At 43.1% G+C, this 26,928-nt stretch overlaps 1 protein-coding gene across 1 annotated transcript in view; it reads left to right on the forward strand.

Moving 5' to 3' along the window:
* The window catches only part of itga8 (integrin, alpha 8), a 36,592-nt gene continuing 9,664 nt past the window's right edge, over window positions 1-26,928 (forward strand). Inside the window, exons 1-19 of the mRNA XM_070911312.1 lie at window positions 1-194; window positions 477-607; window positions 3,407-3,507; window positions 3,614-3,737; window positions 5,337-5,398; window positions 5,874-5,919; window positions 7,908-8,033; window positions 8,177-8,221; window positions 9,585-9,628; window positions 11,208-11,264; window positions 11,478-11,530; window positions 11,617-11,822; window positions 15,005-15,202; window positions 19,741-19,786; window positions 19,924-20,031; window positions 24,205-24,260; window positions 24,685-24,842; window positions 24,951-25,082; window positions 26,342-26,409. Coding sequence (XP_070767413.1) covers window positions 1-194; window positions 477-607; window positions 3,407-3,507; window positions 3,614-3,737; window positions 5,337-5,398; window positions 5,874-5,919; window positions 7,908-8,033; window positions 8,177-8,221; window positions 9,585-9,628; window positions 11,208-11,264; window positions 11,478-11,530; window positions 11,617-11,822; window positions 15,005-15,202; window positions 19,741-19,786; window positions 19,924-20,031; window positions 24,205-24,260; window positions 24,685-24,842; window positions 24,951-25,082; window positions 26,342-26,409 — 1,955 coding nt within the window. The remainder of the gene's footprint in view (window positions 195-476; window positions 608-3,406; window positions 3,508-3,613; window positions 3,738-5,336; window positions 5,399-5,873; window positions 5,920-7,907; window positions 8,034-8,176; window positions 8,222-9,584; window positions 9,629-11,207; window positions 11,265-11,477; window positions 11,531-11,616; window positions 11,823-15,004; window positions 15,203-19,740; window positions 19,787-19,923; window positions 20,032-24,204; window positions 24,261-24,684; window positions 24,843-24,950; window positions 25,083-26,341; window positions 26,410-26,928) is intronic.

Here is a 26,928-nt window from a genome sequence, read left to right on the forward strand (position 1 = left end):
ATGGAGCGTGTATGGGACTGTGTTTCCTCCGCTGGGATGTTTATTCTCGGGGTGCTGTCGGTGCTGTGGCCGGCGCTAAATGGAGTTTGGAGTTTTAACCTTTACGCAGAGCATCCTACGGTTTACAGGGGACCCGATGGAAGTTATTTCGGTTATTCTGTGGACTTCTACCAAGCTACCGCCGACAGCAACACGTGAGTGGCAACATCGGGACTGAAGTTGTCCCATCAGGATCCTGCAGGAGTTATGATCTAATACTTAAACTGTACATGTACATATAGTTTAACCTGCCAAGACTCAATAGAATAGAATTGAATCCAAATGATGTGAGATGGAAAAAAGACAAAATAGATTTATGAAACACAAAAGAAACTGAGAAGTATGAATGAGACAAATTGTGCTTTGACTGCACACGTTTGCATACTGCATTGTACACTCTCCTGCATGTACCTAGGTTTCTCTTTTTCCTCCACCAGGATCAGTGTGTTGGTGGGGGCTCCCAAGGCAAACACCTCCCAGCCTGGAGTTGTGGAGGCCGGAGCTGTCTACTACTGCCCCTGGCCTGGACTCCCTGACAGCTGCAGACAGATACCTTTTGACAATTCCAGTGAGTCACCTGAAAGCTTTATCAATTTTTTTCACATCACGGATGGAAAAATACAGTCATGACAGACCTCCTGGGGGCCCCCTTGGGTATATTTATGTTCCATAGAGTCTTGTTTTAAAGGATCTGTGTCGGTACAGGACATGGAGAGGAATAACTTAACTGATTTAGACAGACTGAGACATGTGCTCAACAATGTCATTGTCATTTTAGTGAATAACAGAAACAAAATTTAACAAGCAACCCCTTTTAAAGGTGGCCCCAGATGTTACTCCAATTGAAAGTTTTATAACCTGTGTGTCTGGTATGTCAGTGTATGTGAGTTGACACATGTGTTGTTGCGTGAAAAAGAGAGATAAGACATATGGGTCTCGTCAACTCCATCTAACAAAAAAGGTGGCTGGCGGGTTTTCTGGTGCAAGCTTTCATCATGTTGATTATGGTTTTCAATATATTATCATCAAGGGTAACCGTCCCATCAGCCTTTGCTTGCGCATCTAACATCTCTGATGCACACTTTTCCATCTGAGTAGTAAGTGTGTGTGCAAGAGGTAGAGAGAGAGAGAGAACAAGTGAGAAAGCGGGAGAGAGAGAGGGGAGGGGGGGGGGCGTAAACTGTATGCACATGGGAATTTAGTTCCCCTTCGGAAGAAAAGGGGATTGGGTGAGGTCTGCTTTTTATTAGATCTTGAAAATGTATCCTTGTCCCTCTTCCCCTTCCCTCTCTCTCTCTCTCTCTCTCTCTCTCTCCATCAGTCTATCCCTCTCTCTTTTAATTTTTCTGTCTCTTTTTCTGCGGACTTCTGTCGTCTGTGTGAGGACCACAGAAAGAGAGATGGAGAAGGAACTGATCTTTTAACTTTGGTGCAAGTGGTTCTCCTCTTTCAGGGAGCTCTCAAACAATCCAAGCATCAAATATTCTGGTGGGAGAATTCATTTATCAGACAGAATTCGGAGAAAGTTGTAAACGCACATGAACATTAGATTGTAGCAGAGTTAACGGTATCAAAAGCTCAACACTTAAGGAGAAAGTCTGCAGCAGTAAGTGAGACTGTTATATACACCGCCATGTGCACATGCACGAATATGATTGGCTGTTGCTAGTGAGCCGCTTGCCAATCAGCTGATGCATCAATGAGCAGCTAATGTGGAAGCATGAATGAAACAGGTGATAGCTGATCAGCTGATGCAAGCAGGGCTTCATAAACTGAAGTAAAGCAAGGCTCCATGCAGATGAGGGTAAGCCTCCAAAGTGAGGACCATTTTCTTTGCTCTCCTTAAAGTTAATTATAGGTTATTTTTCACAATGGGGTTAGTGTGAAGCGTCATGGGGGAAATTTCAGGTTTTGGGGATAATAGAATAAACAAAGCAGTCATGCGCACATATGTGTGTGTATCTTCACTAGAATAGGCGGGTATGCACAAGGTGATTGATGACAGTGGCCACAGTGGATATTTCTAGAGTTACAGGAGACCCTTTATTACAGGTATAAACCAGACGCACACACACTCATGCACACTGTACAAAACGTCAGCACGAGTGATGAACATCTGTGTGTACTGTACTGGTTAATATCCATATGTCAGCTTCACATGTGCCTGAGTATGAGTGTGTGCATGGCTTTAGTGACGTTATGCAGACGTGTCAAGTCATGCCAGTGGAGCAGGGGGGGTTGAGAAAGGGGTTGATATGGTGATAGTCACACAGATTGCATGTTGATAATCAGAGTAACCTGGTGTCTGGGCTCTACTTGCTTGGTTCATTGAATTTATTTCTTTTGAGAAACTTAATGCAGCAATCTCACTCTTTTCTCAGTAATGTCTGAGAGCTTCACACTGCAGCCAGTCCTCTGCTGTGGCCTCAGAGCAGCTAAACAGGGTTGGGTGTGTCTTCCTCATTCACTACCTTCACCCACAATTTCCAAACCTGTCCTGGGATTAAAGATAACTTCCTTCCAGTCATGAGCCTGTTTCTTTAACCTTTAGGTCCGTGATATTGCTTCTGATGAAAATGATGGGTTTTCTTATTCAACATAATATTGATTTTTCATTAGATATTAGAATAATTTACATAAATTACATGCAAACACACAATTTGAGAAGTTAGTAGTAGATGGAATCGACCATATATTCTGTACATGATGATGATGACAAGAAATTGATTCGGACATGGATTTAGAATCAAATAAAACCCATAACAAACAGGCAAAAAAGCCACCTGCCTTTATGCATTTATTTTCTGCCTGTGCATCTGTGTATGTGCCTTTTTAAGTGTGTGTGCATGTGCAAAAAGAAGGTGTTTAATGAAAAGGGGTCTGCACGGCTCTAAACAGACCCAGCTGGTCTTTAATAACACTGGAAAATATCAACAACAGAGCAAAGACACACATGCACACATACCCTCACACTAAATCTGACACTTTATTGTGAGTCGGCTGGGAAATGCTCATAATGTGCCTGTACAAGCTTGTGTGTGTGTAGGCCCAGTCTCTTAAGTGCTGTAATGTTTTATAGGAAAGGCTTTGACTGAAAAAAAGCCTCCAGCATCCTGACAAATGTCTGTTTCTGGGGGGCAAATGGTGTTTTGATGTTTGTTACAGGCCTGTTTAAGACATTACTGTTTGTTCTTGCTTATCAAGGACAAATGCTTTCCATTCACACAGACAGAGCTACAGGCCTGGATCCACATTACCACAGTCAATATCAGTTTTTACTGGCTCCATTATGAAATGTCTCTTTCACTCTCTTTTTAATGTCTTTTCCGCTTCTCCTCTCTCTGTCTCTGTCTCTGTGTCTCTCCAGATAACAGGATGATAAAGGTAAACGGCACCAGAGAGCCTCTGGAGTTTAAGTCGCACCAGTGGTTTGGAGCATCGGTCAGGACACACAAAGGAAAAGTGGTGGTGAGTGGACATGATGTCAGTTAATATCAGAAATGTATCACCTGTATCATAATTTTAGTTGCCATTAAGGTTAGTATTTATTATCAGAGTGTTATTTGTTGTGTAGGCATGTGCTCCTCTCTACCACTGGCGGACAGTGAAGGTGAGTGGGGAGAAGGACCCCGTGGGGACCTGCTATGTGGCCGTCCAGAACTTCAGCGCCTACGCAGAGTACTCACCCTGCAGGACCAGTGAGTCACTCTGCAGCCCCGTCTCCAACTGTCTCCATCTCGCTTTTACTGCCTTCCATCCTCCCTTCCTTTGTTTTCTTTGTCTCTCTCTCTGCTGTCGCTATGAACACAAATTAACCATAGCATTTCAAAGGCTTTTTTAACAGACCATGTGCTAATATACTGTAACTTCCATCAATGTAATATATAATCATAATATGGCATAAAGTTTAAATATGGAGCACTGATTTTTATGTCAGCCTATAAAAAGTAATATCTAGGCCTCAAGTTTAAAGGTTCGGTTCACCTAACTCTAGTAGTATTTAGCCGTGCAGATAGTTAAGGCTTTTATTTATTAATTGTGCCTGTTACTCAGAATAATCCACAGACTTCACTGTGAACAATTTTCAATGAAACTACTATTTACTGAAGAAATTGTCCCAATGAAAACTGTTGATAGCATGTTTTAAAGTAATTTTTCAATGATTTCCTTAAACAAAAATCCATTCACTTCTTCTTCACTTCTGTGTGGCCGCAGAAATCTCAGAGGTGGATATCTCAAAACCTGGACAAATAAAACCGAAACTATCTGCAGATGAGAAAATGTGTATTTTTGTAATCTGGTTGAACAGCGAGCAGATGGATTCTTTTTTGTTGACTTTCCCGATGGATTACCTTGCCTGATGTTTTTAAAAGTTGCCACAGCAACCTGATAATCGTCTCTCTGACAGTATCTGTTTCTCTCTCTGGTCTTTTTCTTTCTGTCATCGGTTCTGTAAAAGGGATTCATGGGATTACCCCCCCCCCCCCCCTCCCTCATCTCCAGTTTTTTTCTTTCACTCCTACTTTCTTCCTGCGACCCCTCTTACCCTCTTACCCTCACAGTGATATGAGGCAACAGCAGAGTATGATAAGGAGCAAATGAGGCTATCAGGTGGCACATTATAAACATAAGATCAAACACATGCCTTATCATCCACTCCATCATCCGCTCTGCATGAAAATCCCTCACTGTTCACACATATTCATACTTATACTCACTGAAGTAATTGGTTAAAGGTTGTTAAAGATGTAATTTTGTTGTTTATGTCTGTTCTGACTAATCAAGACTAGAATAATCACATTGTAAACTGAAGTGTTCTCAAGGGGGGAATAATGTTCTCTGGGCAATGGAAGTATTTCTTCATCATGTGTCCGAGTCTGATTTTTCAGCCTCCAGCAGCTTTTTTGCTTCATCTTAATGTGAATCTACGGCCGCTCAGTCTGCTACTATAACTCACACTTTGTTTATGTGTACACGTGTGTAGTCACGCATCGTTAAGCTTCACCTCAGGGTGCCTCTGAAATGGAGAACAATTTATTATGCGTACATAAGTTTTGCGTGTTCATGCACAGTTTGATGCAGTCATTTAAACAGAAACACACCTCAGTGGTTCTACAGTTTTATGTAAACTGTAATAAGCTTTTCTTCATTTTTGTAGTTCATCCGATAGCAGTAATGCTCTCTGCAATGTTAGTTAAGTGCTTTGTTGCAGAAAATGTCTTCTTTTTTTTCTTTTTTTTAACAATTTAGATGCTGGTTCTAGACTTTGAAAGTTTTACTGTTTGTGTGGTTTTCAGATGATCCAGACCCAGAGGGACAGGGGTTCTGCCAGGCTGGCTTCAGCGTAGATTTCACCAAGGTAAAGATTGCAGCAACACTCGTACACTATCGCCATGACGATCCCCTGCACACAACTTCTCCCCTCTCCATGTGCATGCACGGAGGTTTCATCAAACTGAGACTCCCCTCAGAGATTTATGGACACTGGGAAGACGAGAGCACGTTTGTCCCTAGAGGAGCCTCCGCTCCTGACGTGACCCATCGCCTCTGAACACAATAGACCAAACACATGAACACACACATACACATTCTTTCACTGTATAGTCAATGTGAACCTTGGCCTCTGTCTCATGGTCCAACTCTACCCTCCTGTACAGGAAGCTGTCATTCTTCACAGGATGTCAACAGGCATGACAGCAGGACTAATATGTGTAAACACACAGCTACACATGTTATATACCTCTCGTGTCTCACAGAAGCACACACTCACACACACAAATTCACTGACAAATGTCTGTCACATGACTAACCCTAACTAATTGTGTTTATTCCAGGAAGGAACGCTGGTGGTAGGAGGACCTGGAAGCTTTTACTGGCAAGGTAACTACATCAACAGTGTGTAAACCTGTATTTGGTCTCTTTTGCAGTGATTTCATAGATGGGAAGGTGTTCAAATGAGAGAGAGAGAGAGAATGGAGATGAGTTTAACAGTCAGAACAGCCCACATACACACACATGCGCATGGAGACACACGCGCCAAATTTCATTACAGGAGCCTTACGTAGGAAAAGGTGGAAAGAATTGTGTCTCTTTCTTTACCGCCCTCCTTAACTTTTTCCCTCCCTCGCTCCTTTACTTCATGCCGCTCTCTGTCTGTAACAGTGTAACAGGAAGTGGGTGTTTGGGCTCTGCAATGAGCTGATCGGGCGGTAATGGAGTGTGGTGGAACTGCCCCTCTGCCCCATGATAAAGCGCAGAGGGGCTTGGAAAAGCTTTGAGGAGAGAGGAAGAGGCACAAGGGCAGGCTAGGGTTGAGAGGGACAGAGGAAAGGTGGGGAGAATTTAAAGAGCGAGAGCAGGGAGGACAGCGGGAGTGATTGTTAAGGAGATGATAGAAACGTGTTGCAGCAGGGGGAGAGGGAAAGATGAGAAGTGAGGGAGTGTGTCAGACACAGAGAAAGAAGAAGAAAGATGGATCTTCTGCTTGATAAAAGCAGTGCTGAGGTCAGCTGGCTTGCTGGATATGCGGGGCTAGTCTAAGCAGAGGGATGAAGTGTCTTAATAGGTGTAGACACAGCTAGAGTGTGTCAGAGTTCAGCTGTTGAAGTGTAGCGCTACTCCCCCAACTCCAGGTGTGTAAGAGTGTGTGTGTGTTGGAGGAGTTCTGCAGCTGTTTGTAAGGAGCAGGGAGACAGTTAGTGATCACTTGCACAAACTAATTTCTCTCTCCTTTCTTTGTAACCACTCATCTGTCACTCCGCAGCACTTCATTTCTTTAGAAAAGAAAGAGAGAGCAGCGAGAGAAGATCTGTTTTTAGAAAGAGCTCATGAAAAAAGAGACGAAGAGGAAAGTGGTTCAGTGATGGATATTTCAAAACTGCTACACAATTTTTTCATGATTTGGGGTTATTGTTTGGCATCATTGCTGTTATTACATATGGTTGAATAATGAATGCTGCAGCATACAAGACCGCACTAGACAGGCATCACAGACAGCCTAATGGACTGCTCCCTCTCTGTGCCCTCAGCGTGGCAAGGCTGGCTGCCTCCAGTTAAAACACTTCCTCTGAATGTTTATAAAAGAACTCAGCCTGGATTTCATGGCCTCTAATATACAACGATTATCTTCAGCCTTCAGCCTGAGTCATCATAAAAATAAAAATAAACCCTCTTTTATATACAATCGTGTTATCTCTGGGTGTAAAGGACACTTCAAATTAGCAGCAGTGACTTATGCATCCGTGTTAACAGTTTGTAACACGGTGTCTCATTAATCAGATAGAGCTTAAATAATGGGTTGATATAGTGATGTGTTATTCTGGGAGATAAACTCACAGCGCAGTGTGAGAGAGAAGAAGAGGGAGGGAGGGGGGGTGGAAGAGGAGGGTTAAGAGGGCACATTTTCCTCCCAGTCAGTACATACACACACACATTAAGGAGGATTTATGGAAGGTTGAGGGTGGCCGCAGATAAAATCATGTGTTTGTTTGACCTCTTGTTCAGCAGCAGAGGAAGGGTGTTTTTTGTGTGTGCTCACCTATAATTCAGGATCCTCGCTGGGGAAAGGACAGGCGTTTTCTTGAGGGTTTTTTAAGGAACCTTTTTTCCAGCTATTCCTCTGCCAACATTGTGTTTTAGCTTTCCCCAGGGAAGACTTCGACGTGTCGTTAGCTCTGTGCATCTTTCATGTGGAGCAGGAGGTCCAGCTCCAGCAGGTTTCTATAGCAGAGGGCGGCGGTGCTCCCTTCATGGGGTCCGAGCTGACCACTGTCCATGAACAGATGTGACTCTCTCACCCTGAGTGTTTGTTTTTCTCTTTCTGTTTATTCGTGTGTGTGTGTGTGTGGTGTGTGTGTGTGTGTGTGCAGGTCAGGTAATGACAGCAGGGATTGCTGAGATACTGAACGGCTACTCTTTGAAGGCGGTGCTGAGACGGGTTCCAGGAGAGAAACACACCAGAGCTGCTGAAGACACACACGACGACAGCTACCTTGGTAACATGCATTTACAAACCAAACACACACGCACACTGATATAAATAATAATCATACATTACATCACATACCACATACAGTTTACACTGAGCATTGTGTTAATTTCACCCATGTGTCGTCATGTGCAACCGATTTCTCTCTAGGTTACTCTGTGGCAGTGGGAGAGTTTACAGGGGACTCTGAACAAGGTGAGAAAGCCAACAATTCATTACAACTAACCACATGCAGCACCAGAGGACTCCCTCACTAACAGCACCAGCAGGCAACCTGCAACGCCATCTGAAACGCTCTCTATTTATGCTCTCTGGCTGGATACCAAGACCACTGCGAGGGGTGTTACAGGGTGAGCGATAGGGAGTGGACAGCTGGGTGACAGTGTCTTGGTCTGAACTCAGAGGCAGTAATGAGAACTGTCTCTGTATGTCTGGGTCGCGACCCTGAGGGGACAGGACTTCAGGAACTACTGATAAAGGGATTTCCTCTCCTCCATTTTGGCTGATTAGAATGATTAGTGTCAGATCTCAAGTGGGTCCAGAATCTCTTCTGGACATGAAATATTAGGTGGAAAGGGAGACAGGCACGCCACGCAGCGTCATTTTATTAAAGACGTGCAGGTGGGGGAAAGTGCCTTTGAGTTCATCTTTGTTGAACCTTTCAAGTGAGAGGCCAAAATAAATTCATGAAGATGTGATTTCTAGAAATGTACAAATCATTTTATTTGTCTTAGTTTCTTGCCAGCAGTGTAGCAATTTGATTCACATCTCTTTGCGAGCGTCAGGTGCTGCTGACATTCATTCTCATGCCATCAGTACCACAAATGAAACACACAAGCAGCTTCAACAAAAAGCGCAATTCTTTTATTAAAGAAAAGATGAAAGAGAAAACAAAATGTGTCCAACCGCAGTCATGCTACATCATTTTTATGTCGCCACATGCTCTGCTGCTCTGTCACAAGCATGAGACCCTCCTCCCCCAGTGCCACTTTAGCTTCCCATTCATAATTTCCTGTCTATCTGAGCCTCTTTGCTAATCACCATTTAGTGAGATCTTTACAGGACAACCTTGCGCATACATACCCCCATACCAAGGCCCTGAACCCCCTCCGGCACAACACATGTCAGAGAGTCTTAAAGTGAGCCATAAGAGGTTACACATGCCTGTTGATGTGTTGTGTTGTGGTACAAAGCTTGTTGTGGTCTTGTTCCCCAAACCCTCATGAGACTGGAGAACTGGTCGTAACTGGGAGTTCTGGGTGAAGATGGAGCTGGGAAGACCTGGTTTATAGGCTCGTGGTTTAGGGGGAAGGGGGGACTCTCTGGGTGGGTCCTTCAGATCTTCCCTATAAGTCCACGGCACCGCACTCATCAATCAATACACAAGCAGAGCCTGAGCACCCAATCACTCAGTGTGTTCTCAGCAACACTTGGCCCTTCTGACAGGGTGGGCTGGGTAGGGGACTTTAGGGTTTAGGCCTTTGAGACAAACCTGTGTCTTTCTCACACATACACACACGCTAATTTTCATTTCCTTCTATGTTTTCTTGTTTCCCAGAGCTGATAGCTGGAGTCCCAAGAGGAGCACAGAACTTTGGATATGTGAGTATGAACCGACAAGCAAATTCGACAAAAGGCACTCAGGATAGATTTTGGTGCTTTATTTCCAGAAAAACACATTTGTTCAGCAACAGCATTGTTACAGACAGCTGACAATAAATAAAAAACCTAAATCAAAGCGTAATGAATGCAGATGTCTCGTTACAAGTCACAAATGGTCACTGATTGGATTGGAGTAATATAATGATGTGACTCATAAGCTAAGGCCTTCACAGTCACCAGATCTCGGCCCAGTTGAACATCTATTTGGACTGACTTGTTCAACAGCACTCATCATCAAAACATCCAATTAGGGAATATATTTTGGAAGGATGGCGTTCATCCCTCCAGTATATTTCCAAGGAATCTGTAGAATCTGTGCCAAGGACCTTTGAAGCTGTTTTCGTGGCTTATGGTGAAACTTTATGTTGGCTTTTACTTTACTTTAGATAAGAAGTGCAAGATCTGAGAGTATGTATATATATATATATATATATTTATGTGCAGACACACACTCACACAATAAAGTCTTCCAGATCTGTCCGCTTTTAGTGTTTCATATAGGTTTCTACTGTACACATAAATATGTATAGCAACATAACGACAACAAATACTGCATGTGTGTCTATGTGTAAACTGTAGTGTGTCTAGTGTTCTCTTATGGGAACATGTCCCCAGGGCTGACTGTGTCAATCCTCCCTAATGACACACAGCTTCCGCTGCATGTGGAGGGTGGTGACCCCACCTAACCCCACTAACCCTTCTCCACACACACCCGACCCCTAACCCTAACTGCAGGCCCCGCCACACTGTGCACATGCACGTTGCAACAGTGTGTGTTTTATGTCTGGACATTGTGGCTGGTGTGAGAATGCTCCTTCCTGTACAGACGGTGCACTGTCAGTGTCATAGAGGAGGGGGCTTATAGCTCACAGTGGGAGGAGTGTGAGGATGGATGCAGGTAGGCCGTGTTAGACGACTGGCACTGGAGTAGTTGTCAACCCTGATCAGGTTTCTTCTGTGACCAATCTGATGACTCAGAGTGCTCAGATACAATATTTGTGTTTACACATCCTCATCTGTCTGGGTTCATAAGTCTATCCCCGTTTACTATGTCTTTGAGACATCTGTGATTGGGTCAACGTGTATCCTCCTGCATGTGTGTGTGTGTGTGTGTGTGTGTGTGTGTGTGTGTGTGTGTGTGTGTGTGCATGTGTGTGTACATGTAGCCCCCGGCTGTCTCCATGTGGTTGTTATTTTAAGTCTTATGAAGGAATTCTCAGCCTCCCCCCTCCGTCTCTCCCCACGACCGGGGTTAGGATGGGGGGAAGGAGAGAAAGATGAGGGGAAGAATGGTAAAAGCACCAAGCGGATGATGGTGGGGGAGGGCAGCAAAAAGAAAGGGATTTCAGTAGAATAAAAGCTTTTTTTATGCGGTTTCTGACTTTTTTCCCCTACATTCTTCATGTGCCTGTTTGTCAGATTGCTTGGCCATGTTTACTCCTGGAGTGCTACAAGGACAAAGCCTGGTGCTTTATTAGTAATGCCGTATTGTATCTGACAGTCCATCTGCTTGTTTTAGGTGGCAATGATCAACTCCACCAATCTGACCTTCATCCAGAACTTTACAGGGGAACAGGTAGGAGCATCAACACATCCCCGTCACAGTCTTTCCTATTGCAGGGCTGCATATAAACTTCTGCACTGTGGGCACCAGCTGATATGGATTTACTTGATTTCTGGATTAATTAAATTTAGATCGGGATGGATGAAAATGAAATTAGATGAAAATCATGCAACCATGTTGGGTTTATGGTTAAAAATACTCATGTATTCCTTGTCTGTCCCTCAGATGGCCTCCTATTTTGGCTACTCAGTGGCTGTCACCGACCTGAATGGAGATGGGTAAGAAGAAACTTTCCTTGTCACTCTAGACATAAACTCACTGCGTCTCTTTCTCTCAGCGTTTAAACTTTGGCTTATGTCCCCAGGACCGACGATGTGCTTGTTGGCGCGCCCCTCTACATGGAGAGAGAGATGGAAAGCAAACCTAGAGAGGTGGGGAGGGTGTACCTGTACCTGCAGATGGCCCCGCTCACTTTCTCCAAACCTGTTGCCCTCACCGGCACACACACCTTTGGGCGCTTCGGCACGGCCATAGCACCCCTGGGAGACATCAACCAGGATGGATACAATGGTATGCTGAGAGGATGTAAGGCAGAAAAAAAGGGGAGATGAAAGGGGAAAAGGAAATTGAGCCAGATGAAATTTATCTGAGAAACAAAAATATGCAAGATGAGAGAGACAACTGAGAGAAAAAGAGAAGGAGAAAGATATGGAGATGAGAACATTTCACAACATCCTTTCATATATTTTGTGTGCCAGTGCGAGAACCTTGTACTTGTCTGCCCATATGGGGCTGGTGTTTTCAGGTAAACCAGATGGCATACAAATCTTTTTCCGTGTTTCCCGTGCCCCTTGGACTGTTTTGTCTCTGACTAAGGAAATCCTATCAGATGCTGCTGCTTGAGAAAACTTAAAGCTCTTCAGCCAATCAGGAAGTGCAGCGATGAAAGGTTGTCTGTGTGAACTTATTTCCTCCTGTGATGATAAGGGTTAAGGCCATGTGTGTATAAGTGTGTGTTGGAGTTATTTTTAACTCACCAGATGTGCACTGAGATAAAATCATCTGGGAGTTTCTGTCCTGCAGCCCAGAGTTCATTCCTCTTCGATGTGTTTGTTTTATCCTCACATTGATTAGACAAAGACACACATGCACACACACACACACAAACCAAGCAGCCTGCAGCCCAAATGCTCCATGAAGCTAAGGCCTGTTGCCTGTTGCCTTAAAAAAGAATGAACTGATGCCCATTTGGCCCTCATATGACATCAATCATCAAGTTTTATTTATTCATGGCCAGAGTGCGTTAATGTGTGTCCGACCCCTTTAAACCCTTTAACAATCAGATCAATAACCATTGGATCAATACTGAAGCTTTCTCTGGCAAGAAACATAAATCACATCAGGCTGTGTGTCAGGATGTGATGGTCTCTGAGGAGCCTCTCTGCCAGCTGCAGTGACATAGAGAAGAGAAGACTTGTTGAGAGTTAAACTAATGAGTACAAGTCCACGTCTGTGCATGATTTCATTATTCGGCATTACATTATGGAGTTACCGTGGAAACATTGTGATCAGGGTTTTCAGCAGATGTCAAACTCCTGTGTTCAAGTGTACCTGTGCCCACCGTGTGATTACGTGTGCGTAATCACGGACAGATCCCTTCTATGTCTGTGATGACACGGAGCCTCTTCCTCCTCCCATAGCAGAGACCTCATCACTCCATTTCCCAAATTCTTCATAAAAGCTGAACCATCCCCACTTCCTCTCATCTTCATGGCTTTGTTGAGTGTTAGCTGAAACCTAACAATTTAGCTAATTCAATTTGCCATGTGGCTCTTTTTGTTTTTAATTTCTATCAGCCAACACTGGCTTTCTATCACCATCGCTCACAGAGTGTCGGCCTGTTTCTGTCTGTGAGTAACATACTCCTATAGTTTTGGTCTCAGTGATCACAGTGGGTGTTCCACATTTTGCTGTGGATGTGTGGGATGCTGTTGAGCAATGTGACTGTGAATGTGAGTGACTTTCACATTATTTGAAGACTTTTTTTTTAAAATAAGATGTTTTTTTACACAGCTATTCAGTTATGTACACATACCCATGCATAGACATACAGACTCGCAGACACACATGTGCACACACACGCAGGCTCATATATACACTTGCATACACACATGGTTGCATTTATCCTCTCTACCCAACAATCTGCTTCATGTGGAACTAGTTGTTTAGGCTGAGAGAGAGGGGGTCCGGAGACAAACAGGATGTCTAGAGGTGTTTGGACAGTTACAGTACTGAGGGATACTTTTATGCAGGACAGTGCAATGTGTGGTCATTAAGAGGTTAAAGAGTAAACACCAAAGAAAGTATGGTATGGTAATAGAATCTATGACTTTTCATATCTGGACAGGTGCTTGCAGTATGTTAATTGTTCTCTCTCTGTGTGCAGGTGCTCTGTTGTTCCATAACTACATGCCTGCATTTCTGAAGGAATTCTTAAAGGCCCTGAAAACCTACTTTCTCAGTCATCCTCTTTCTATGAGCGACATAAAAACAAACATTTTTGGGCAAAGTTTTGGTCAAAGTTGTGTTTTTGTCTGCGCTTTTCAATCTGGTTTGAAATGGGCAAAAAATGGATGTTGCGTACTTTTGTCCATCAATTAGGACAACATTTGATCTGATGAGAATCTGATGACAAACTGATGAGTATTGTGGGGATGTTTGCTTGTTTTGCCGGACCATTGTCAATCAAATCTGATCAAACCACACCCACAGTCCCGATGAAGGAGATTAGCTGAGTTTTTGAGTCTTTGATTGTTGCATATTTAGTCATGACTGTTTAAGGGTATAGAGAAATATGTAAGATCAGGGGCTTTAAAGGTATTGTTTTGGGAAATGCAGTCATTCAGTTTCCTGCTAAGAATTAGAGGAGAAAATCGATACCAGCCTCATATTTGTCTGTAACGTATCAAGCTAGAGCCAGGAGCCAGGAGTCTTTCTAAGCTTGTTAAGCTTAGCTTAAAGACTGGAAGCTGGTAGAAACAGCTAGCTAGTTAGCATGCTGATGTTAGCATTAAGTGTAAAGCCTCAGGGCCATTAGCTTGGCCATTAGTCTTGTTACATTTCTGTTTTGGATAGATCAAGCAATTAAGATATAATCTTTTAATGAGTGAGGTTTAGAAGCATTTTTTTTCCTTTGGACAAAGCCAGACCAGCTGTTTCCCCCTATTTCCAGTCTTTATGCTAAGCTAACCTAGCTACAGCAGGCTACAGCTTCATTTTTAATCAAAAAACATGGTGGTGGTATTGCTCTTCTCATCTAATTCTAAAGCAAATAAATGTATTAACCAGAATTACTTGCTTACTTCCTATTCCTTTAAGACCCAAACAGACTTGTTGCCATGTCAACCTCCTAGCCTGCCCTCTATGCATTTGTTACTATAGGGTGATATTCAACCAAATGTTTCCCATGCAGAACACAATACTAAGTAAACAAGAATTAGACTAATGACCTGAACAGCGCCCAGACAGAAAAAGAAAGATGGAGGAGAGACAAGATTAAAAGATGAGTAAAACAAAATTAAAGAGGTAAATGGCAATGCTGACATGGTCCCCTAGTGCAGGTAAAGGCAGGTCAAGCTCTTTTCCTTCTCTCTTTCCTTCTACCTGTATGTTTTCCTCTGCTTTTGTCTCAGAGGGGCCTTAACCCTGCTGATGTCTAAACCATGCGTGTGTGTGTGTGTGTCATCCCTTAGACGTGGCGGTGGGCTGTCCGTTTGGAGGCGAGGAGCGTGGAGGCAGAGTATTGATCTTTAACGGTAACAGAGACGTATCCACGCAAGGCCTGACGCTGAGCCAAGAGCTGAGAGCAGCCTGGACCTCCAGCAGCAGCTTGCCTGGATATGGATTCACTCTGAGAGGGGGCCAAGACATGGACAACAATCAGTATCCTGGTAAATACTCCCACTCAACAAGTCAATCCTTCTCCACTCAGCTCCCCATGTCCAATCAAAATTCTTCCTCAGACTTGCATTCCTTCTCTGCTCCACTTTCCTTCCAGCTTCTTTCATTACAGCCTCCCTCCTCTTCATTCTTGACCTCCACATTTCATGGTTCCCCCCATGCACTCCTCCACTACCATCCCCATGTTCTCCTGTGTTGCTTTCCTCCTTTCCTCTGGTAAAGTCATCAGTCAGAAGAAGGGGGTATGGGGATAAATGCCAGTAAACTGCTGCCGCATCCATTCTTTAGGGATTTACAGTACTTAGGAAGGAGAGAAAACATGCGATTGAGAGAAAGAAGGATAATAATACATTATCCGCATGTTCAGTCTGCCAGACATTCAAGCCTCGGCCCATATTTCCAAAACAGTGAGCAGACAAAGCAGCATTCAATCAAATTACGTGCAGGCAGCTCCCTACTTTATGTGCCACCTACTTACTTTACCTGACACCTCCACCTTCTGACTTTACAAATCATAATAGAAACCTCACTACAATCATAAGAGACCTGGAAAGGAGAAGATTTCTTTATACGAGTGTGAAGCTGTTTATGTACTTGAGTTTTTGAGTTTTGAGAAAAAAGTCCAGGTCTATAAAACCCACTGTTTTACTACCTAATTTTCTCCCTAATTTAGAGCCGCTCCACTCTCAGCATTACTCTGGCTTTGTGCTTCCACAGATTAGGCTGAAAGGGAGAATTTGTTTTGTTTTACCTTTTCTTTTCTTTGCCCCCACTCCCTTTCCCCCCTTTTTCCTTTTCATTCTGCTATAATAACATATTTCTTCATTCCACAAACAGGATATCAAAGGAAATACACACACACGATTACACACAAGTTCACATGTGCGGCTTGTGATCAGTTTCACCGGCGGCTAGAGAGTGTGTGTTGAGTGTGTGCCAGGCTTCAGGTCAAATCTAGACCCTGCGCAGACCCACCGCAAATCAGAGACCCCGAATTAAAAACATTGTACAGTAAATACACACACACAGGGTTACAGGTTGAAACTTAGGCTGGTGGAGGAGGAAGTGGAAAAGAGTAGAAACTCATGGGTGGCAGAGCTTTCAGCCAACATACACACACACACACACACACACACACACACACAGTATAAACAGGCACAAACGGTGCAGTGCTTGTGTCGTCTGTCATTAGAGAGCTGACTGGCGGAAGTGAAACACACACACACACACACGGAGTGTCGTTAGCACGGTAGTAAAGTCACACTGTTCAAAGGAGCCAGGGATGTTTGATCAGCGTTATGAGAGGACGGCACAGGCGTCTGGGAGGCCTGCTAGAGCCGCCATATGCTCCCATCGATGTTAAATGTCATTAGTCTGCTGCAGGAACACAGAGAGAAGGCAGGATGATGATTAAGCTCCACTTTTAGCTTTAATGGACTTTTTTTTCTAAAAGATTATGTCATATGTTTGGGTTTTTATTAGATAGCTTGCAGTGGGAAATTAAATGAGAGGTGGAAGAGACCAAAGATGACAAAGAAGGCAATATAGGAACTAAAATGCCACCCACACTTGAGGTCTACTGCTCAGAAATAAGCTTAATTAAACTAGAGGCAACTTTGGTTGTGAGCATGATTCACTGATTCAGTGGAGGCAGAGTATGACTCGGGCTGAAGGCTGGAGTTAAGGTTAGGGTCAGCTGTGTATTAGAAGGGGGTCAGATTGCCTCAGGGTGCATTTTAGGGGTCAAAGGTCAAAAACTGACAATGTTTTACCTGTCAATCACACACTGACTTGCTGAGAGAGTTACAGACACAGAGACATGTCAGGGTCAGTGATTTGGATGTGTGAGGTGGTGAGGGGTCATTAGGTTGGTCATTTGGTTGGTAAGTAGGTGTAAAATGTATTACTGGGCTCCATGACTACTTGTATATTTAGTGACCATCTTTATTTTCAGTGTATTCTGGATGTACTTTCCGCTTAAAATCAGTAAAAGTAGTACGGTAGTAATTTGTACCGTTTTCTTTTTTTGCAAGTTCCCTCAGTATTATAATTTTATACTCGAAATGTACCTTTAAACAAAACCTGCCATAATTAGCAATCCTGAGAAAATCCTCCCCAATTTGGACCAGCCAATTGGTCCTTGTCTGAAGTGTGAAAAATGTACTTCAGTGCAATAATGTAGTGTTAGAGTCGTATTGAAATATGTATTATAGCTGGCAAGTTACTGAATAGCCTTGAAATCCCACACATGCATCCAAGAATTAAGAAATCCATTTCCTTTTCACTCTTGAAACCGCCTCCTTTTCCTTTGAGTGCCATTGACCTTTGGCATTTCATCATGGAGGCCGGTCCCCTGCAGCCAAACAGGCAGTCAGGGCAGGCTGCCAGTGACAGCTTGACAGTCTGTCTAAACTCTGGATGGAGGTTGTGTTTTCACAGCCCAGAACAGACACCATCAGCTAATGCAGCTCAGTTACCAAGACTATACCTGCCGTCAATGAGTGGAGTGTATACGCACTGGTGTGTCAGCCCATTTGTGTGCAGGTACGGTTCGGTGTGTCTCTATACGCACACACCCGCGTGCTAACCTCAAATCAACAGTGGCAGGCAAGCTTTCCTGTGTGTAAGGAAATGGGATTGACATGAAAAGGAAAGTGGGCCGTTATTTGATTTAGCCCACAGTGCAGCCATGCGCACACCCACACTCTCACACACACTTAACCCCAGAGGTGCCCTGTCCTCAAATCAGTCTCATGTCATGCAGTGGTTTTGAGAGCAAACAATAAAGTCAGGATAAGGAGCACAGTCAACCACACACCCATGGAGTTGGATTTCCAGGTTACACAACTCCAACAGCGGGATGGACGGAGGAATTTGGACTGGGAGTGAGGCGGTCCCTCTCTGCCTCTCTGCCTCTACTGAAAACACACCTTGCTTCTGATGGCTTTCACAGATTGCGGTTTAAAGGCCAAGTGCACTATCCTCTGCCCTCCTTTTCTTTCTGTCACCCCCTCCTCCTCTTGCGTTCTTTTTCCCCCTTTTCCGTACCTCTCCAACTGCCCCACAAAACCCACATCTTGAGGTCTTTTCTCGTTGCAGACTTTTTGATACAGTACACACACACACACACACACACACACACACACACACACACACACACAGAGCCACACACATAACGGCATAGCACACCCCAGGGGAAGAGGGACAGGGCTTAAATGTTTAATGTTGTGGTTTCAGGGGGACTCAGTGACTGCGGCCAAAGGCAGAAACAGATGTGCTTCTCTCAGATTCAATTAGTCCCTTTCTTCTTAAATATGCAGGAGAGGAAAGACACAGTAAATGACAAGCAAAGTCTACAAGAGTGCACTGCCACCAGCTTAGTCCAGTATCGCCTGCAGCAGGTTACCACAGCATTTTCCACTGACTGCCTCTAGAGCTAAAACAACAATTGGCCAATTGGATTAAACAATTAGTTCATCAACAGAAAATTAATGGACAAAGATTTTGAAAATCAAGTCAAAATGACAAACACTCGCTGGCTCCCACTTCTCAAATGTGAGTATTTATGTCATTGCAAACTGGATAAATTCTAGTTTTATAAAGTCTAGGAAATTTCAATGGCATTCTTTACTATTTTCAATCATTCTATAGGCCAAACAATTAATCAATTAATCATAAAAAATAATAACAGATTAATTGGTCATAAAAATATTCATTAGCTCACAGCCCCAGTTGCCTCTCACTGAGCAGTATGAGGTTATTCCGTCTTTCTCAGGATCACACAACTTAGTTTTGCTGCATCTGGCAGTGGTGCCTTGTATCCATTAAGTGCCTCTCTTCAGTTTCACATTGTTTTAATCAGCACTTGTATGTGTATGTGTGTGGGTCTGCGTCTATGTGTGTGTGTGTGTGTGTGTGTGTGTGCGGCTTCCATTGGTATGTGTCCCCTAACCGCAGCCATTAAATGCCGGCTCTATTTTAAACTCTTGAGAGCCAATTATAAGTGTTCATCACAAAACCCATGAAAACAAATAAAAAATCACATATAGATGAGATCTGTTGCTGCTTACAATTAGGAGCTGCTCCTACGCAGGCTGTTGGGAAATGCTGTTTAGCGAAATGTGATTGCAGCGATGTGAACTTCTAATGGCGCAGGAATGCAGCGTGGGGTCCCTGTCTCACAGCACACACACACATATGAACACACACACATATATGCACTGAACTCACAAACACACGCATTAACGCATGTTGTGTTTATGAATTTAGTCTGAACCGGGTCACGTGTGAAAGGAAAAGAAAGAAAAAGCATGGTGATATCAGAAAGTCAATGCAATGTCACAGTGTGTGTAATGGTGTGTGTGTGTTAAACGTGAGAAGTATGTGTTTGATGAAGATTGCTGGAGACCTTGAAATCAGTCCCATCTGTGGCATTCTTTGAAGCTCTCTATTTCCCGTCTCTCTCTCTCTCTCTCTCTCTCTCTCTCTCTCTCTGTCTGTCTCTGTCTCTCTCTCTCTCTCTATGCAGATCTGATCGTGGGGGCGTTCGGCGCAGGCGAGGTGTCGGTGTACAGGTAAGAACATACAAGGTGTTCTGTCTCGCTCTATAAAGCTTTTTTCTCGTTTCTCACGTTTGTGCTTTTCTGTGAGTTTTCTTTTGTCAGATTGTCTTATGTACAGTATGTGCGTTTGTGTGTGTGTTTGTGTGCAGGTCTCGAGCTGTAGTGTCTGTTGAAGCTGAAATGATCTTGACTCCAAGGATCCTGAACCCAGATGACCGACAGTGTCACCTCCCTCAAACAGACATTATGGTTACCTGGTAAGAGGAGCATGCTTAGATAGTCAACACACATATCAGACCTTTCCAATGGTTGACTTTTACATATATCTCTCCTTGGGCTGGTTGCTCCTTACTTGTGTACCTACAGTATATGTGTAGAAACCAAAGCCTGTATTGTCACAATGTTCTCCAGATGTGAGTTTCTTCTGGAACAAGGCACAAAAGGACTTGAAATTGTCAGAGCTGATTACTGAATTCAAGTCAGTTTTATAGGATCTGGAAAATAGCACTTTATATATACTGATTTATAACTGGATATGGCCTTAGCCTGTTGTTTTTGATATTTATTGCTGTAACAATGTTTTAATGCTGCCCTCTTTGCCAGGCCTCTCTTGAAAAAGAGATTTTAATGTCAACAAGACTTTTGCGAGGTTAAATAAATTGCCTTATACAAACGTCAACGAATAAAAACTTAATGTACAAAAAATAAATGTACTTCATGATACAAAACATTAACCAACTGACAAACATTAACATCACTGACAATTAAACAAGCAACATGTTTTCCCAAAGAATCTAATACTAGATTTTTTTCTGTTTTCTAAAATGCTCGTCTAGCTTTTCACCACAGTCCACAATTTGATGTAATTTTTTCCAGCTGTGTGTCGCCCCTCTACTTCTGTTTGACATTGTATTGTGGGACAATAGCGTCCATCAACACCACACTCAAAGTCAAGCTAAAAATGAAAAGTGAAAATGTAACTTTTCCAGTGTTAACACTCCAGATAGTTATAATTCATTTGTAGGTTGGAATTTGGGGACAGACTTTGTGTGTGTGTGTGTGTGTGTGTGTGTGTGTGTGTGTGTGTGTGTGTGTGTGTGTGTGTGTGTGTGTATGTGTGTGTGTGTGTGTGTGTGTGTGTGTGTGTGTGTGTGTGCAGGTGAATAAAAGCTAAAGGGATCAAGGTATTGAGACTGATGAGGCCCACTGCTGCACTGAACCACAGAGCTGCACCAGAAATCTTACTGCTTATACTGTATCATAAGATGGTATGCAGTATAGAGTAAACATATACACAAATCACATACACTCTGACAGATGTGACAAATATTTCACCCCTGTGCTCTAGACATCTGCCATCAGTCAAGGTCTGTTTGTCTGTGTGTCTAATGCAATAATTTAGAAGCACACTGAGAAAGCATACTCATATAACCTGGAAAGTCAGATTTATGGGACTGTGCAATTAATTTGATACTGCATAATTCTATTTTGATTATGTTATTGTTCCTGTGGTTAGCAGGCTGGCTTTGAACAGTCTTGGGGTGAGTTTAGTGGAGGGGAACGGGCCTAAAGGTTCCTGCTGCTTCGCCACAGTCTATTGTTGGTCCTAAGTTATTGGGGCTGGAACCGCTGTAGGACTATTTGGACGGGAGACGTGTGCTCGGCTAGTTGCCATCATGGTGTCTGTGTGTGCGTAGTGGGGTGTGAGTGTTGGCAGTGAGTGAAAAGGGAACAGGGTTTGGGTCGGATTGACGGAGAGCACTAAACTGTGGAATTCTGTCAAAACAAAACTCAGCTTATTTAGATAAACCTTCATAAAGTTTTGGTTGGAGGTATGGGATCAGATTGGACATAGGACACACACACACACACACACACACACAGACACACACATGCAGAGAGTCAAACAGCAGCTCGTAGAGTTAAGGGATGTCTGAGGCTCTTGTGTTTCAGACGAGTGAAGATTTTTGGACATTGTGGTTAGACCTGGAGAGCTGTATGATGGGAGGTAGCCCCAGTTTGTGCCTCTCATGTATTACCATTACATTTGAGTCACAAGGTTAAGCATCCAATTCTTGGAAAAATAATAACCCGCCGATCTTTGAAAAAACCTAGAGGGTCATTTGATAACACTGGCCGCTGTTCTGAAGGTATTTCCAGAATTATCAAAAAACGGATGAAAAAACATTATATTAACAATGGATCACATGACTACTTGTATGTAAAATGATGAACCAACCAGAGAATTAACACTTGACTCTGCAGTTCCTCTCAGCTCTATGGAGATTTATGGCGAGTTTCAGCTCACTGTTTTGGTTTTCCAGCTCGCAAATGTACTGTTTTGGTTTCCTTTCACCACTCTTATAGTTGTTTTCGTCTCTTATAGCTGTTGACAGCAAAAAAATCTCCGTCAGACAGTTGGCGACTAGCTGGTGAATAGTGGAGCATTTAGTGGCTAAAGAGCAGGATATTTCCCTCAGGAGTTGGTGGAGACCAAAAACAGAGCTGAAAGGAGAGTGACTATTGGACTTACATTCATCAGGTGGACTTCAGCTGGACTTCAAATGAATGCTAAGTTATTTTTTGAAAAATCTGATGTTTAGTTCTGAGACTCTAATGTAATGGTGATATATGAGACAAACTGGGGCTGGATGGGAGGATGAAGGAGTGGTGGAAAAGGAGGGACAGCTACTTAATGACCAGTCTTAAATTGAAAGTTTCTTCCTCATTAAGCAGACCCAGGGTAGTGGGGAAGAGATTTATGTGTGCACGTTTGCAGGGAGGGCCAGCTAGCAGTGTGCTGGGTGGTGGAGCACAGATGCATTTTGGGGAAAATTACACACAGTAATGACTAACCAAACGCCAGAGCTGTTGTCAGTAAAATGGGGGTCATTTCCGCGCTACATACACTTAAGTTTGATACACAGTGCTTATTAGAGCACACCCACCCAAAAAACACAAAACACACGCTTACATGCAACATATATTAAACCTGCATGAAACCACCTGGAGAGGTCAAAATGACTTAAGGGAGCGTTTTTTAAAATAGAAACCTGTGTTTTATCACACACACGCACATATAAACACCTACATAAACTCACATCTGCATCACACACATTTAGAACGCAGGAAAACTAGCTCATCATTATTGTGTCATCTAATGGGGATCTTAATTATTAGCAAACACACAAGCATGCACAACATCTGCTTTGTGGATGTCAGGGTTTGTGAACTGAAACCAAACAAGCAGTAATCACATGAAGTCATTTACTTCATGCCTCATATTGTCTTCAGTGTGGAATCGGGAGCGTTGCGTCTGTAAGCCTCCTCAGATTAGTGGATATTAACTCCCTGTGTGGGAGTCACTTTCCTGTTCTTGATTAAAGAGGTGATAACACACACACACACACACTTACATATACATTCATACACACATAAATAGAGGAAACTCAGAAGTGTTTCCCAGTCTCCCATGTCTGTGTGTCTAATTGAGGGGCTCACAGGGCCCTCAGCGGTATTCCCCACTGCCTCCTGGGGTACAGGAAGGAATAAGTGCCTTGTTATGAGCAGTTTATTTAGTTATATAGTTCGTTTTTTATGATTTTGTCATGCATACAAATATAAAGAAAGAGTGTGGTCGAAACTTCTACAGTGAACAAATTAATAATATCATTGGAGCTTAGTGAGCATGATTTCTTCCAAATAAGTCGCTGCTATGAAAAGCACCTAATTTTATGTTGTTCATTAACCACACAACTCATGCTGATTGTGTATACAAATATGACCAGCCTGCACTGGCTTACAAGACACCGCAATTTAATATAAACCACCAGAACCAGAATGCAAACATGATGCTACAAAAAGTCTGAAAGTAGATACCAATTCACACAACTTGCGTAATCACATGTTCAGACCTCCGTGTCTACAACAAAATTCATAAATTACTAAAACAGCATATTGTAAATTTAGTCCACAAGAGAAATGACAGTAAATACACATTATATGCCTTATTTTCCAAGCTTTTGAGACAAAGTTAGCTAACTATAAAATATCCAAATTAAGCAACCATTCCATGTTTTGATCATGTGTACTTTCACTTTTATATTTCAGGTGTTATTGTGACTTACTTCTTAATGTGTTTATTAGTTTTGGGGAGACGCCCTTAAACTTGCATGGCTTACTATTCGTAGGTGTGATATTCTGTGTGATTTATTGGCGGACTCGTTGATAAAGAACCTTGTGGTATCAAGAGTGGGTAAATATTTCAGGCACCCGTGCATTTTGTTCACTTTGTCAGTGTGGATGTGGGTGATAAGGCATCGAGGGTATCTTGGTAAAGTGTTGATCATGTACAATATGCTAACAGTTATCACAATCTTCTCCCTCTCTCTTGTCTATCTCTTTATCTTCTTAATATTCTCTCGCTCCAGTCTGAAGGTGGAGGTGTGTGCAGCAGTGAGTGGAGTAGGAATCCCCAGCTCTGTAGGTGAGCAGCTGTGCACAATGTGGTGGGATATGAGAGAGGGAGGCAAAAGGGAAAAGCAGAGGGTGGGACAGTCGTCACAGCCACCTATATTATACATCTCATTAGAGTTTCCTGCTGTGAAACCGCTGTCTCTGCCACACCGATCAGAGTGGAGAACAAACGCAGGAGGCAGGGTAGACAGACGCAGACAGAGGAGGTGTAAAGTACATTGTTCCACTGTCTAATGATGCTCTGAAGATTAAAACGCCTACAAATGGCTGCTTACTTCATCACTAATGGAAAGTTAGTATGGACCATGTGGATTCACTTGTTGAGGAGTGTCTGATTGGCTGGATTGCCATATTCACTCTCATTGTCACTACTCTCATGCTTTCCTCTCATTTCTCCATCCATCTCCACCCCTGCATCATTACCTTCTGACCAGACCTGAGAGCAGAGCTGCAGCTGGATTGGTTGAAAGGCACCAGAGGCGGAGTTAAGAGAGTTTTGTTCCTGGACACCCAGCAGCATCAGCGCACAGGGCTCCTGACTTTGGGTCATAACCGCCCACGTGCATGCCTGAGCTACACCATTTTCCTGAGAGTGAGCAAATCACATGCATAGAAATCACATCAGCTGTCCAACTCTTAGATTTACTCTTTAAACCAAGCACAGTTGCGCATTTCTCACCTTTTTCTGTTGCTCTCTCAGGAGGAAGATGAGTTCAGGGACAAATTGACCCCAATCTCACTGGCTCTGAACTACAGCTTGTCTCCACCCTCTCAAGGCCAAAACCTCCCACCTGTTCTCAACCATTACAGCAGCACCTTCCTTCAAGAGCATGTGAGTATAATATAATAGATAATAAGCATAATATTGTACATCTGTTGCATGTTTGAAAGAGAGATCCCTTCTCTCTGTCTCTTCCTGAGGTTTCTTCCATTTTTTCCCCCGTCAAAGGGTTTATTTTGGGGAGTATTTCATTATGTGAATCAAGGGTTTAAGGATAGAGGGTGTCATATGCTGGCCAGATTGTAAAGGCACTTGAGGCACATTTGTGATTTGTGATATTGGGCTATAAATAAAACTGACTTGACTCAACTAGACTAAGCCCAACTCTTAACACACTCTGCCAAATTTGAGACCCAAATCCATCCTGATGTTATATTTCAGTCGCTTGGTCTTTGATGAAAGTGCTTGCCTTAAACACAGACAGGCTTTATCACAAATAAGAAATAATCTTCCTTAATATCAAGCTCAACTTTGCCTTTTCACAGTATAGATCAAATAAACATGGAAACTCAGACCTTCTTTCCAAGCAAAAATTTATAGATCAAACACATATTATAATCCAGAACTTAACTATAAGAAAGTCTGCTGCACAGCAGTATAATTCAGTCTGGCGCTGGTCAGCCAAACACAGGCAATGCAAAAGATAAAGTAATGAAGAAATGGTGTGTTGCACACCAAGACGTCAGCCCTTATTTGTCAAAGAAGCAAGCCTGATGAAGAATATGCGAAACACATTACTTGCTCTTCCACTTGCAGAAAGTGTTATAAATAAATACCAAAGCTGAGTTTTTGATGTGCAGCAAGCCATTTCTTCATTTTTGATTCCAGTACTGAACTCATTGATCATACAATCTCATGTTACCTCATTGAAGAAAGCTTGTCCCAATTATCTGGGGGTTTTGAGTGATTTTTAGCTTCTCCTTTACTTACCATTAGCTTTCCAGGCTGCACTTTCTTCTAATGCTGGACATTACAAGGCTTTTGCAACACATAACACCCACGGATGCAGACCATTAGAGTAACCACAGGGCGAGAGAAAGAGATCAAGATTTATTACAAAACTACATTTTAAAATAGCCAAACCCAACTTCAGCCCAATGCTCGGTGCAACAAAACTGCCCAAAACTTATTCTGCTGCCCAGGACCTGGACAGCACAACTCTAGCGTGCATGTTATGTGTCTGTATGTATACAGCACCTGCATCCTGGTGTGTCCCAGTTTATTTCTATTTTTGGCTTCATGATGATGTCCAGTGTACCTTAGAAATTTCCTCATGACCATCCCCCTCCCTGTGCCCCTCTTCCCTTCAGGCCTACATTCTCCTGGACTGCGGTGACGACAATATTTGTATCCCCGACCTCCAGCTCTCTGCCAGCATGTAAGACTGACATGGCCACGCCCCCTCTGACCTCAACCTGTAAACACTCAACACTTCACACGGCCAAACACACACACACACACAGCTGAACCAAAGAAAGTGTCTGTTACTCCTCAAGCACACAATGAGCAAAGTTTACGCTGAAGTTGCTCACATTATAGTTCCATTTACCATGTGGTGTGTGTATGTGAATTAGCCTACTTTCTATAGTGTTTCCAGCTGTACGATATCTCCATGGCAGCGTTATACAAACATCCTGTCACCCTCTACTGACTGACACACACATACACACACACACACACACACACACACATTTTTGGGGTTATTGTTGGGGTCGAGGGTATTGCATTCCAGCAGACTGCACGTGAACTAAGAAAGTCAAATCTTAAAAATGAAAAACTGAATTTTACAAGTCAGGAGACAGAGATTCTTTTATGTAACTGCAGCAATGTGCTTTATGTCCTCTACATGACTGAAATGATTTCTTTTCTCTGCACACTGTTCTCCTTTTTTAAATAA

The sequence above is a fragment of the Enoplosus armatus genome, chromosome 9 (assembly GCF_043641665.1).
Source record: "Enoplosus armatus isolate fEnoArm2 chromosome 9, fEnoArm2.hap1, whole genome shotgun sequence".
Classification (NCBI taxonomy): domain Eukaryota; kingdom Metazoa; phylum Chordata; class Actinopteri; order Centrarchiformes; family Enoplosidae; genus Enoplosus; species Enoplosus armatus.